At 42.4% G+C, this 14,534-nt stretch overlaps 1 protein-coding gene across 1 annotated transcript; it reads left to right on the top strand.

The window, feature by feature from the left end:
• Positions 1-3,894: 3,894 nt before the first annotated feature.
• Positions 3,895-14,534, top strand: LOC141111307 (cortistatin-like). Its single transcript, XM_073603477.1, has 2 exons — positions 3,895-4,207; positions 12,468-14,534. Exons 1-2 carry the CDS (start codon positions 4,109-4,111, stop codon positions 12,672-12,674), a joined length of 306 nt encoding a protein of 101 aa, XP_073459578.1. The 5' UTR covers positions 3,895-4,108; the 3' UTR covers positions 12,675-14,534.

Genomic DNA, 14,534 nt, shown 5'->3' with positions numbered 1-14,534 from the left:
TAGATAGATAGATAGATAGATAGAAGGAAAGAAAGAGAAAGAAAGATGGAAGGAAAGAAAGAAAGAGAAAGAAAGATGGAAGGAAAGAAAGAAAGAGAAAGAAAGAAAGAAAGAAAGAAAGAAAGAAAGAAAGATAAAGATGGAAAGATAGATAGATAGAAGGAAAGAAAGAAAGAAAGAGAAAGAAAGATGGAAGGAAAGAAAGAAAGAGAAAGAAAGATGGAAGGAAAGAAAGAAAGAAGGAAAGAGAAAGAAAGAAAGAAAGAGAAAGATGGAAGGAAAGAAAGAAAGAAAGATGGAAGGAAAGAAAGAGAAAGAAAGATGGAAGGAAAGAAAGAGAAAGAAAGATGGAAGGAAAGAAAGAAAGAAAGAGAAAGAAAGATGGAAGGAAAGAAAGAAAGAAGGAAAGAAAGAAAGAAAGAGAAAGAAAGATGGAAGGAAAGAAAGAAAGAGAAAGATGGAAGGAAAGAAAGAAAGAAAGAAAGAGAAAGATGGAAGGAAAGAAAGAAAGAAAGAGAAAGAAAGATGGAAGGAAAGAAAGAAAGAAGGAAAGAGAAAGAAAGAAAGAGAAAGATGGAAGGAAAGAAAGAAAGAAAGAAAGAAAGATGGAAGGAAAGAAAGAAAGAAAGAAAGAAAGAAAGAAAGATGGAAGGAAAGAAAGAAATAAAGATGGAAGGAAAGAAAGAAAGAGAAAGAAAGATGGAAGGAAAGAAAGAAAGAGAAAGAAAGATGGAAGGAAAGAAAGAAAGAGAAAGAAAGATGGAAGGAAGGAAAGAAAGAAAGAAAGAAAGAAAGAAGGAAAGAAAGAAAGAAAGAGAAAGAAAGATGGAAGGAAAGAAAGAAAGAAAGAAAGAAAGAAAGAGAAAGATGGAAGGAAAGAAAGAAAGAAAGAAAGAGAAAGATGGAAGGAAAGAAAGAAAGAAAGAAAGAAAGAAAGAGAAAGAAAGATGGAAGGAAAGAAAGAAAGAAAGAGAAAGATGGAAGGAAAGAAAGAAAGAAAGAAAGAAAGAGAAAGAAAGATGGAAGGAAAGAAAGAAAGAAAGAAAGAAAGAAAGAAAGAAAGAAAGAAAGAAAGAAAGAAAGATGGAAGGAAAGAAAGAAAGAAAGAGAAAGAAAGATGGAAGGAAAGAAAGAAAGAAAGAAAGAAAGAAAGAAAGATGGAAGGAAAGAAAGAAAGAAAGAGAAAGAAAGATGGAAGGAAAGAAAGAAAGAAAGAAAGAAAGAAAGAAAGAAAGAAAGAGAATGAAAGAAAGAAAGAGAAAGATAGATAGATAGAAGGAAAGAAAGAAAGAAAGATGGAAGGATAGAGATAGATAGATAGATAGATAGATAGATAGATAGATAGATAGATAGATAGATAGAAAGAAAGAGAAGGGGGTGGAGATGGAAGGGAAGGAAGAGCATCCCCTACATCAGTGTACTCACTGGGAGGCAGGAGGGACTGGATGGATGGATGGATGGATCAGACTCCCCTTTTCCTGGGCTTCAGATTGAATCTTCCCGCCCACACATCCCCTTCTCTGAGGCAGAGCAGAGAACACTGCAGAGGAGAGTGGGCGGGGCAGACACAGGAGGAGAGGGCGGGAGGAGGAGGAGCAGAAGCTCTCTCTCCTCTTCTGTCTGGCTGTGCAGGCAGCAGGGGGAGGGGGGAGATCTGTCAGAGCTCTACTGAGCGGCTCTCTCTCCCTGTCTGTGATCCGGAGCTCCGATCACACGTCTCACTCGCAGCCCGTATCTCTCCCTGTAGCAAAGTGAGGGGATACAGGACTGTGTGATGGAGGAGATCTCTGCTGCTGGAAGGGGCGGCTCTCTAATTAGGTAAACAATCCAGCTGTGCGAGGCCCCTATGACTGCGAGGCCTGAGGCCACTGCCTATTTCGCCTAATTAGAGAGCCGCCTCTGTGTATACATGTCAATGGTCCCAAAAAAGTGTCCGATTTGTCCGCCGCAATGTCGCAGTCCTGATAAAAATCGCTGATCGCCACCATTACTAGTAAAATAAAATAATAATAAAAATGCCATAAATCTATCCCCTATTTTGTAGACGCTATAACTATAAATGTCAGAGGACAAACCAAGCCGTGAAGTCCAAGGAATTGTCTGTAGACCTCCGAGACAGGATTGTATGGAGGCACCCATCTGGGGAAGGGTACTACAGCATTAAAGGTCCCAATGAGCACAGTGGCCTCCATCATCCGTAAATGGAAGAAGTTTGGAACCACCAGGACTCTTCCTAGAGCGGGCCGCCCAGCCAAACTGAGTAATCGGGGGAGAAGGGCCTTAGTCAGGGAGGTGGCCAAGAACCCGATGGTCACTCTGACCAAGCTCCAGCATTTCTCTGTGGAGAAAGGAGAACCTTCCAGAAGAACAGCCATCTTTGCAGCACTCCACCAATCAGGCCTGTATGGTAGAGTGGCCAGAAAGAAGCCACTCCTCAGAAAAAGGCACATGACAGCCACCCTGGGGTTTGCCAAAAGGAACCTGAAGGACTCTCAAACCATGAGAAACAAAATTCTCTGGTCTGATGAAACAAAGATTGAACTCTTTGGCCTGAATGCCAAGCGACATGTCTGGAGGAAACCAGGCACCACTAATCACCTGGCCAATACCATCCCTACAGTGAAGCATGGTGGTGGCAGCATCATGCCGTGGGGATGTTTTTCTGGGTTTTTACTGGGAGACTAGTCAGGCTAGAGGGAAAGATGAATGCAGCAATGTACAGAGACCTTGATGAAAACCTGCTCCAGAGTGCTCTGGACCTCAGACTAGGGTGAAGGTTCATCTTCTAACAGGACAACGACCCTAGGCACACAGCCAAGATAACAAGGGAGTGGCCATGGGACAACTGGCCCAGCCAGAGCCCAGTCTTGAACCCAATTGACCATCTTTGGAGAGATCTGGAAATGGCTGTGAACTAAACCCCCCCCCCCCCCCCCCCCATCAAACCTGATGGAGCTTGAGAGGTTCTGCAAAGAAGAATGGGAGAAACTGCCCAAAAATAGGTGTGCCAAGCTTGTAGCATCATACGCAAAAAGACTTGAGGCTGTAATTGGTGCCAAAGGTGCTTCAACAAAGTATTGAGCAAAGACCGTGAATACTTATGTACATAGGGGGGGGGGGGGGTGTCGTTTTTTTTTTTAAACAAATTTTAAAAGATTTCAAACAAACATCTTTCACTTTGTTATTATGGGGTGTTGTTTGTAGAATTCTGAGGAAAATAATGAATTTAATCCATTTTGGAATAAGGCTGACACATAACAAAATGTGGAAAAACTGAAGAACTGTAAATACTTTCCGGATGCACTGTAACAATTATTGGGATTTTTTTTTTTTTTTACCAAAGACATGTAGCAACATATATTTTGGCCAACATTTAAAAAGAAATTTGATTTAAAAAAAAAAATGTCTAGAATATCTTATAGTAAAAAGTAAAAAATATATTTTTTTTCCTAAATTTTTTGGGCTTTTTTTCATTTATATAATAAAACCTAAACACCTAGTGGTCATCGGATGGCACCAAAAGAAAGCTCTATTTATTTGTGTGTAAAAAAAAAAAAAAAAATTATACAAAAGTGTTGTATGACCGAGTAATTGCCAGTGCTACAAAAAATGGCCTGGTCATGAAGGAGGTAAAATCTTTTGGGGCTGAATTGGTTACATTTTTTTTGCAGTTGATTCTCCTTCCCTTACGTTCCTCATTCCTCCCATGTGCCAAGCCTTCCTCTTCTGTTGGCACTTCAAGACTTATAAATAAACTCTTTGGAAAGAGGTGAAATCCCGACAAAGCCTAATCTGCCGGATGATAAAAGCCTTTTGTGTCTTGAAAGACTGCGATGATTTCCTATTCAGTTACCAATTAAATGTATCGACTTCGAGCTCATTTCACTCTTCACAAAAAAAAAATAAAGAGCGCCTCGCCCTCCCGCCGCCACCGCCGCGTCACCTTCGCCAGCGATAGCAATAGATACTCTGAGGAGCCTTTTTGATAAGTGCTGCGGATTGTGCATCACGGTTGGGGTGTCCTCTTAGCCGCTTGTATAAAGAGGGAGCGTTCGGGTGAAAATAGGGGAAAGCTGCGAAGAGCGTGCACCACCGAACGCCTGCCGACATGTTCACCGCTCAGCTTTTGCTCCTGCTCCTGGCGTTCTGCTGTGTCCGATCGGCTGTGCCCATCCGCCGAGACAAAACCGCTGCAAGCGGCAGCATGGTATGTGCAATTTACATTCTAACTTTGTGCAGTCAGTTCTTGCTTTCTGTAACTTATTTCTTCTATATTGCTTCAGGAACTGATGTGTGTAGGCAGATATACTTATGTCACCGCAGCGTACACATATCTGTAACAGGATGTACAATAATGACAAATCAATGGTGACCTTAATCCCATTATTACTTCCATCTGCTTTTTATTGCTTTCAATTGATCCAGGCGAGTACAGATGAGACGGCGGGGAGACGTAGTCGCCGCTCTCCTACTTTTTTGCCTGTTATGGTCGATTTGTATTCTAGATTTGCACAGTGATTAATCTTATGTCAAATTGGGATTGTAAGAAAAAAAAGGGAAAGTATACAATGAGAGGGGTTGCTCATTGATGCAGTTCAAACAACATATTGCTTTAGTGCCCTCGGGGTAATAAACATAAAATTGGATTGATTGCTATGGGTGGCTGGGCTTTTTTTTTTTTTTTTTTTTTTTTTTTTTTTTTTTTTTTATGGAATAAGCCCCAAGGGTTGCATTGGTCTGCTTATTCTCTGGTTTTATGAATGAGCAGACATATTTTCAACCCAAAGAGGGAGTGCCAAGCCAAAAAGGGTAAAAAGTACAAAATGCTAGGATGGTACTTTAGCTCTATCGCAAAAAAATAGTCAACGCGTTTTTGGGGACCCACAATACACCCTCTTTATCATTGAGCTTTAACCCCTTGAAGCTGGCGGCCCCTTAAGGGGTTTAGAATGTGGGGTGGAGCTTAAGGTCATGTGACCGATGTGATTGGCTGTCACGGCGGTCACCTGATCGAAAAGCTCAACTTCTTCAGCTGGGGAAGGGGTATTATTTTTATTTTTTTGCCCAGAGTGTAGCCTTAAATGTAATGTTTTAGTGTAGCTAATGTAGGTACTTTAAAGGGTAACTCCACTTCCGTGGGAAAAAAACAACAAATAAATAAATAGTAGCATATACAATTGCTACACACGCTATACTGTGATTAAATGTTACAAGAAATTCCCTTTCAATCCACAGTCTCTGTAATTTTCTGTCAAATTCAATGCAATATGGCAACCTGGAGGTGTTCTGCACAACAATGTAATTTCCTGCTTGTGTGATTGGCTCCCCTGCAATAGGAATTTCAGTTTTGGTGAGAGTACAACCCTCCCATTCAGATTTAGTCTGCAAAGGACATGGTGAAACAAACAGCTTTTTCTTCAGATCAAAAAAAGTTAGGAAATCTGCTAGAATTTTTTTTTTTTTTTTAATTCCTGCAATGTGCATAGATCACCTAGAGGGGAATGCTTTTTTTTTCTACAAAAGCTGGTTTACTCTTTACACATGACATAATTTCCCTATACTTAGACTTAGTACGTAGCACTTAGTACTAAGTACTTAGATTGGGGGAAGGAAGGACAGGGGAGCCAGTCAGGTGTGCTGCACTCAAATATATCGACAAGAAAAATGGAGGAGGAGTGATCACGGGGATGACCCCATCAATATGCTGCTGCTCTTTCACTCTCCAGTCAGAGGGTTGAGAGTGGACATCTCTCTCACATGACAGTAACTAGAGTAGGTACTGCAATGTGACTCGGCATTAATTCCCTATACAGCAGTACACAGATTGGGAGAAGGATGGGCAAACAATTTACAAAAAATGACAGAGAAGTATTCCAGGAAACTACAGACCTAACATCCTAACATCAGCCTAACATCAATAGTATGTAAGGTATTTGAGGGAGAACGATAAGGTGCTCTATACAAGAAATCTGACCCCATCAAAAAGGTATTATTAGAGACAACCAGCTTGGATTTATGAAAGACCTTTGTCAGACCAACTTGTTATCATTCTATGAGAAAGCAAGTGAGAAATTGGATGGTGAAAGTCCAGTGGATGTAGTTTATCTAGATTAACATTTGATACTGTACCTCAAATGTTGAACCCTTTCACTGCCAGTCATTTCAGGTTTTTTTCACACCTTTAAAAAATCATTTTAAGCCTAAGGATTAGTTAAAACCATTATCCCTAGAGAATAAAATAGTGGTATTTTTAATTGTTTAGGTCACACGATATTAGTGCAACAGTTTATGAAATGTAGAAAACACTCCAAAAAATTCACTCAGTTCATTTTAGGGCACACCACAATATTTAATATATAATATATTATATAATATAATATTGCCAAATTCTTAACAAAATATAAAAGTTGAGGTTGCGCCACATAGATATCCAGTGTCAAAGTTTAAAATTGCATGCATCCATGAACCGGCAACAAACTTCAGTGCCCTATATTTTCCATAGGTAAAGATCTAAAAGCCCCTTCAGGACATCAGTGTAGAGTAAACTTTGAAATCGGGTGGCTAGTCAGATTTGCGCACACACCTGACAGCTGCCCTAATGCCCCGTACACATGAGCGGAATTTCCGTTGGAAAAATCTTGGATGGTTTTTCCGATGGAATTCCGCTCCAGCTTGCCTTGCATACACACGGTCACATAAAAGTTCTCTGAACTTTCGACTGCCAAGAACACGGAGGCGTACAACACTACGACGCCAAGAAAATGAAATTCAATGCTTCTAAGCATGCATCGGATTGTTTCCGAGCATGCGTCGTTTTTTGCGCGTCGAAATTGCATACAGATGAACGGAATTCCCGATAGGAACTTTTTCCGACGGGAAAATAGAGAACCTGCTCTCAATCTTTTGCTGGCGGGAATTCCACCAGCGAACCTGCTCTCAATCTTTTGCTGGCGGGAATTCCGCCAGCAAAAGTACGATGGAGCAAACACACGGTCGGAATTTCCAACCAAAACCTCACATCCAATTTTTGCTGGCGGAATATCCGATCGTGTGTACGGGGCATTATTCTAAGGTCCCTGAAGAGGACACACAGCCATGACTTGAGGTTAGAAGAAAGGAGGGTTAACCTTATGAAGGGCTACTCCCCCTTTTTCACAAGACTGTAGAGGCTGCAAGGAACACCACAACAGTCCATACACTTCAGATAATTGATCTGTGAAGGGGTTTGTCTTTTTTGATAATTTGTTGCTTAAAGGAAACTGGGGAGAGGCTCTAGGGTGGTACAGGATATTCCAAAACGCTTGGAAAGAATTTTTTAAAAAAATTCTCTAAACGGCAGGAGCACAGTTTATTTTCACTCACACATGGGAACCTTGAGATATTTGGTAAATTAGGTGCAGCAAGACTGGAATAGTCTATAGTTTCATGACTGGAAACCATGCAGTAGTTTGTAGAACAGATAGGCTAGACTGAAACAGTCTATAGGTTCACGGCTGAGGACCATGAAGTAGCTTGTAGAACAGATAGGCTAGACTGAAGCAGTCTATAGGTTCACGGCTGAGGACCATGAAGTAGCTTGTAGAACAGATAGGCTACACTGAAGCAGTCTATAGGTTCATGGCTGGGGACCATGAAGTAGCTTGTATAACAGATAGGCTACACTGAAGCAGTCTATAGGTTCATGGCTGGGGACCATGAAGTAGCTTGTAGTACAGATAGGCTAGACTAGAACTGTCTATAGGTTCATGTCTGGAGACCATGAAGTAGCTTGTAGAACAGATAGGCTAGACTGAAACAGTCTAGAGGGTCACGGCTGAGGACCATGAAGTAACTTGCTGAACAGATAGGCTAGACTGAAGCAGTCTATAGGTTCATTGCTGGGGACCATAAAGTAGCTTGTAGAACAGATAGGCTAGACTGAACCAGTCTATAGGTTCATGGCTGGGGACCATGATGTAGCTTGTAGAACAGATAGGCTAGACTGAAGCAGTCTATAGGTTCACGGCTGGGGACCATGAAGTAGCTTGTAGAACAGATGGGCTAGACTGGAACAGTCTATTAGTTCACAATTGAGGACCATGAAATGATTCGTAAAACAGATATGAAGCTCTATTCATAGAATCCAGGAACCAGATCAGGTGCAACCTCTTTTAAGCAGCTCAACATTTTGTCTCAGGGTTGCAAACTATTTAACAGCACTCCCAGCCAACATTTGGGCACACCTTCCCAGGGATTGGCTGGTCCCTGCCCAATATTCAGGCTGGTCATTTTAAACTCTCCCTCCCTAAACTCCAGAAACTTCTTCTAGTGGCAGGGGGAAGCAATCAAACTCCCAGCCAGTGTAGAACCAGAATAAACAATCATTGCTCCTCTGGCTACAGCAGGAGCCAAAAATGATGTTTGATTAGCAACCTGACTAGGAGGGTGCTACACTGGTTCTTTTCTGTTAGAGCAATAAAAATGTGGAACTCCCTCCCTCAAGAAGTGGTACTGGCTGGGAGTATTGACAACTGTAAAAAACTTTTCTAAAATCCAGGTTGTCTCTTTTTCAGCCTTATAAACTATGTAATGATATATTTAGCCCTGAGATCAGCTTTAGCTTATTTGTTTTATTTCTGGAAGCATTATTCCAATAAATTGGCCTTTTGAGATTTCTTTCCACATTAAAATGAAAAGTCAGGTTAGAAGAGCCATCTAAGATACACATACGCAGCGTACAACATGGCCGCCCTCAGATAAGTGCCTTTATACGTCTAACCTAATAGGAGACCGCATCAGAAATAAAACCAAGGTGAATTGAAAGGAAATCAATGCTAAAATAAAGTTATGCAAGAAAGATGGAATCGTGCATTTGGACACAGGCTGCGGCCCGCGCAGTTAATTAAATCCCCTCTGTTTTACAGGCTCCTATTTCAGAGATTCATTTGCTTCCTTTTTAATTTTTTTTTCCATTTTTTTTGAAAAAGTTCCAGGAAACAGTCCATAAATGTAACCATTAAAGCGGGTTATTACATTAAAATGGTACGCAGAAGTGCAGCCTCGGAGCTCGGCAGTACATTATCTGTCAGAATCTGTCATTTTCCTCCAAATCGCCGGCAGAGTGATGTAGAAAAGGTTAGGGCCCGCGTCTTTAAAGAACCACTGATGTCACGCAAAAATAATGGGGCCATAGAATAATTAGGCCCTTGATTTGTTCTCTCTGTCCCGTTTTACTAACATCTGTGTAAAAGGAAGAGAGAAAAGTAAAATTATCTTATTTCACCGTTATCAAATGCCACGGGCTTAAATCAAGGCAGCGAGTGCGTCTGGGGAAGGGGAAAAAAAAAAAGATCCATTTGCTGAAGATTTAGTTGCATGAGAAGCAAATGTAACGTATTAACTTGCCTGGAAATTAAATCAAACATTGAGTTGTCATCATTTATTTTTCCGTACCGCTTGGGAATTGGTTTAATCTGAAGAGTTTTTTAAGGACTGGAAATAATTTTAGTAGGGGGGCGTTATTCAAAGAGAAGAAACAAACATGTTGCATTTGATTAAAGGATCAGTAAATCTAAAACACAAGTTTGTTTTATGTAAAAAAAAAGAATACTCAAAATACAATTTTTTACGTTTTTTCAAAAAGTTTCTTTATTAGGTACAAAGCGTCAGCTGTTGGGTGTTGCGTTTCCATGGGTTAGAATTACTTTAACCAATTCAATAATGGGCACTTTTACCCCCTTCCTGCCCAGGCCAATTTTCAGCTTTCAGCGCTCTCACTCTTTGAATGACAATTGCGCGGTCATGCAACGCTGTACTGTACCCAAGTGAAATTTTTTTTCATTTTCTTCCCACAAATAGAGCTTTGTTTTGGTGGTATTTTTTATTTTTTGCTAAAAAAAAATTTAAAAAGTGTTTCTTAGTTTCTGTCAGTAAATTTTTCTACTTCACTGATGTGCGCTGATGAGGCAGCACTGAAGGGCACTGATGGGGTGGCAGTGATGAGGAGGCACTAATATGCCACACTGATGGGCTCTGAAAGGTGGCACAGATGAGCACTAATAGGCAGCACTGATAGGTGGCACTGGTGGGCACTGATAGGCAGCACTTATGGGCAATGATAGGCGGCACTGATGGGCAGCACTGATGAGCAGGCACTGAAAGTAAGCACTGATTGGTGTCACTGATGGACATTGATTGGTGTCACTGATGGTCACTGATTGTGGTCACTGATTGTGGTCACTTATTGGGGTCACTGATGGGCACTGATTGGTGTCACTGATGAGCACTGCTGGGGCTACATTGATAATCAGGGCACTGCAAGGAGATACCACTGATCGGGTCTCCTCGCCTCACACTCTGTCAGCGTGAGGCGAAGAGAACCACAAACGACACTTTCACGTTTACATGTGATTGGCTGTGGTTGGACACAGCCAATCACATGGTTAAAGAGCCGCTTCATCGGCTCTTTACCCAGATGGGGTCACACCGTGTCCTGGAGATACAGCGCGACTGGGTTCACCACGCTGCACGCCCCCGTGCGAGAGCAGTGACACTGGGGCGATGTGTGTCAAAATGTGTTAAGGGGTGTTAACCCCTTAACACATTTTTGGGACCGTTGGCATTAATACAGCGATCAGTGCTATAAAAATGCATTGATTACTGTAAAAATGTCACTGGCAGGGAAGGGGTTAACACTATGGGGCGATCAAGGGGTTAACTGTGTTCCCTGGGAGGTGATTCTAACTGAAGGGGGAGTGGACTGACTAGAGGAAGTGACAGATCGTGATTCCTAGCTAATAGCAACACACAATCTGTCACTCCTCTCAGAACAAAACACGGATTTGTATGTACACACACGCTTCCGTGTTTTGTCCGTTGTGCTCGCGATCGCTCTTGGCTGGCCGCCATCACGACCGTTGGCCACGAGCATTGGCACCCCCGCTGTGCAGTGGGCGCGTGCGCAGGCCTGGTATATCGATCCCGCAAGCTGACGTATAGCTACGATGGTTCCCGGGATCATGCCGACCTGCCGCAGTATAACGACGGCGGCTGGTCGCCAAGCGGTTAAAGCAACGCAGTGCCGTATCGCAAAAAATGGCCTGGTCAGGAAGTGGGTAAATACTTCTGGGGCTGAAGTGGTTAAAAGCTGAACTGCAGACACCAACATTTTCTTTTTAATATATGTCTCAATAGCAACAAAAGATAGAAATCCAATTTGCTGCCACCAAATGGCTTTACAAGCCCAGATATTACCTTGTAAGATTTACAGTGCCATCATCACTGTTCTGTACATAGCCTGTATAGAGAGCAGAGCTGTGAGAGGTATCCAACAACTTCACCCACTACAGGCTTGTGAATGGCTAGAAATGGAGCCAAGAGCAAATCCCTGCCACGCATATTCTCCTACCAGAACAACAACTGCTTGAGGTTTTAACTGTCCTCCATCTTGTGCCCATCTCCATTCCACAGTCCTCCTCACAACATTCCCAACCATTAAACTTTATATTCCAAGAAAGGAATGTCCACACAGAAATTTAGGGTTGCTGCACTTTACTGATTTTATTTCCATATGGTATTTACAGTCCTATCACACCAAACACACAGCAAACTCTCAGTAAAGTAGGCCTCCAGCTAGCCCAACTGAGGCCTCGATAATCCACAAGCACATGGCAGAATTACCCAGGGGGCAAACAGCCCCCCTAAGCTGTGATCTCCTCCTCAGGGAAAAATAAACCCCTGCTCTTAGTCTCAGAGTATTTATCCACACTCCCAGCCACCATCTGGGAGACCCTCCCCAGGAATTGGCCAGGGCTGCATAAATATTCGGCTGCCGATTTATACACTCCCTGCCCACTATCTTCCAAAGCATTTCTGGAAAAACAGAGGGAAGCAGTTAATCCTGCAGCCACTGAAACACAGAACTGACCAGAACTTTCAACACAGCTACACTGATTACTGGTGAGCCAAAACTAAATTTACCTAACAATGAAATACAGCTTCACTGAATGCAGTGAGCCTAAGCTAAATTTACCCGATCCTAGCACCTATCCAGAGGGTGCTACACAAAAGAAAAAAGCAAACGGAAAATTGTATTTCAGGGCAAAAAAAAATCAGGCGCCACAGTGCTCTGAGTACTTTCTCAACATAGTGCTCTGAGTACTTTCTCAAGACTAGCAATGGCAAGAGTAATACAGAAGGAGCAAAGAGGAGAATGTATCAGACTCTGCATTGCTCTTGCCGCTGCTCAGAGCCGAGACAAGCTGCAGCTATGAAACAGCCGTCTCCTTCCTGTTGTCGCATTAGCTGTGGCAGGAGGGGAGTGGGGCAGGTCGGACCTAATAACTAGGGTTAGAAAACACATGGAAAAAAGTACTACGCGGGGGACAGAACTATAAACAATTATAATGATAGGACTTCTTTAACTATTTTACAGTTTGTGTTAGTTTGTCAATCATTTGAAATGCTTATTTTTTTTTGATTTGCTGTAGGAAATAGATGAGGTGAAGAAAAACAACCTTGTGAATGTACTTTTGGCCATACTAGATTGGGCGTCACCGTGGGCCGATACATATACCATGAACAACGAAGATCCGGAGTTGCAGTACAGACCACAAAGATCCATGTACAACCCACCCATGGCCCGGGAGAAGAGTATGTGCAAAAACTTCTTTTGGAAGACCTTCTCCACCTGCTAGGTCCCCCTCCTCTACCTTCCAGTATTTGTTCTATGTACAGAACCACGTGCCGCACCACAAGGATTCATCTGACGCTTCATGTATTATTATTATTAAAAATACAAAGTCAATACAAGTCTCTGAAAGTAACAATGTCCTTGCTGCCAAAAGTAACCAGTCAGCATCTTCCTTTCAAGGTCTAATTTTGACCTAGAACAGCCTTTCTTACTCAAGGTTCCTCCAGAAGTTGCTAGGGGTTCCTTGAGCTGTGGATGACTCTCAGCAGTGGACAGTGCCACTTGGCAGAGCCAGTGTCGTGGCACCAATGATCTTTTTAGCTGCCTGTAAGGGTGCCATTCTGAACACCACTGTAATGCCGCGCACACACGACCGGTTTTGTCGTCAGAATAAACTCCGAAGGTGTCTCAGACGGAATTCCATTAAAGCGGTCTTGCCTACACACGGTCAAACCAAAGTCTGACCGTCCAGAACACAGTGACGTACAGCACGTATGACGGGACTAGAAAAAGGAAGTCCAATAGCCAGTAGCCAATAGCTTCCGTCTTGTACTTGCTTCAGAGCAAGCGTCATTTTTGGTCCGTCGAAACAGCATACAGGCGAGCATTTTTCCCGAACATGTTCTATTTCTAGGTCCGTCAGAATTTTCAAAAAAATAAAGTCCAATGAGGCATACAAATGATCGGAATAGACGATGAAAAGCTTCCGTCTGACTTTTTCTGTCGGACATTCCGCTCATGTGTACACGGCTTTAGGAGGACATTCTGCTCATTGACCACCAATGTAAGGGGCGTTTTTCCCACTTACCCCAAATTAATGAGTTTTGGCAGGGGTTCTCTGAGACCTGAACATTATTTCAAGGGTTCCATTAGGACAAGGGTCTCCAAAAAATTCTAAATAAAGGGCCAGTTTACAGTCCTTCAAATTTTAGGGGGGCCAGACTGTGGCCATGAGTAGAAAAGGTCCATAGTTACATAGTAGGTGAGGTTGAAAAAAGACACAAGTCCATCAAGACCAACCTATGGTTCCCGACGTCAATAGGGAAAAAAACAATGCCATATATTTGGTGTCAGTGGAAAAAATTGTGCCCCATCGTTGACATAATTGGGAGGAATTGTGCCCCTTCATTGGGTCAGTGAGGGGAATTATGCCCCATTGTTGGTATCAGTGGATGAAAGAGTGCCCCAAGGTCCACATAAGTTTGGAGACCACTGCTCTAGGACAAAGAGGTTAAGAAAGGCTCCTCTAGAAAAATCAAGGGAAGAATCTGATTGGTTGCTACAAAGGACTATTATTTTATTTCAATCATGAGGCCTCATGCAATTTTGTACTCTTGTGTGGATAATGTATAGTTAAAGCTGAACTTTTAGCAGATATAAAAGATGCCCATTAATGCAGCCCTGTATTCGTTAGTGTTTTTTATTGTAAGCAGTGTAAGAACCTGAATGTAACATGGTATCCTGCTCTTGCAGTCCCTGTGCAGCAGAGCTCAGACTAGGAGAGGGAGAAGCAGCACAATGAGCCAATCAGTTGTGCTGCAGTGCTCATATGCTAACAAGGTACATGGTGATAGGAGGAGAAAGCAGAGCGAGAGGGAGATGAGCTCATCAGTCTGCTGCTTCTCTTTCACTGTTCAGTCACGAGATGGGACAGGGACAGGACCTGTAAGTGTAATGCAGACGTGTCTGGTTAGTGGTTACAGTTGTGTGGAATATGAAAGCTTGACTTGAGGATTCACCAGAGGTTCCTCTTTTGTTGTAAATTGCTTTAAAATTCCATCTCGTTATAATGTCAATCTAACTCATTGAATTTAAGATGTAAAAAATCACATTGTATGCTGCAATTAAAAATGTCTGAGCTACA

The sequence above is a fragment of the Aquarana catesbeiana genome, linkage group LG10 (genome assembly GCF_042186555.1).
Source record: "Aquarana catesbeiana isolate 2022-GZ linkage group LG10, ASM4218655v1, whole genome shotgun sequence".
Taxonomy (NCBI): Eukaryota; Metazoa; Chordata; class Amphibia; order Anura; family Ranidae; genus Aquarana; species Aquarana catesbeiana.
The sequence above is the reverse complement of the archived record's forward strand: the minus strand, read 5'-3'. Positions and strand labels throughout refer to the sequence as shown.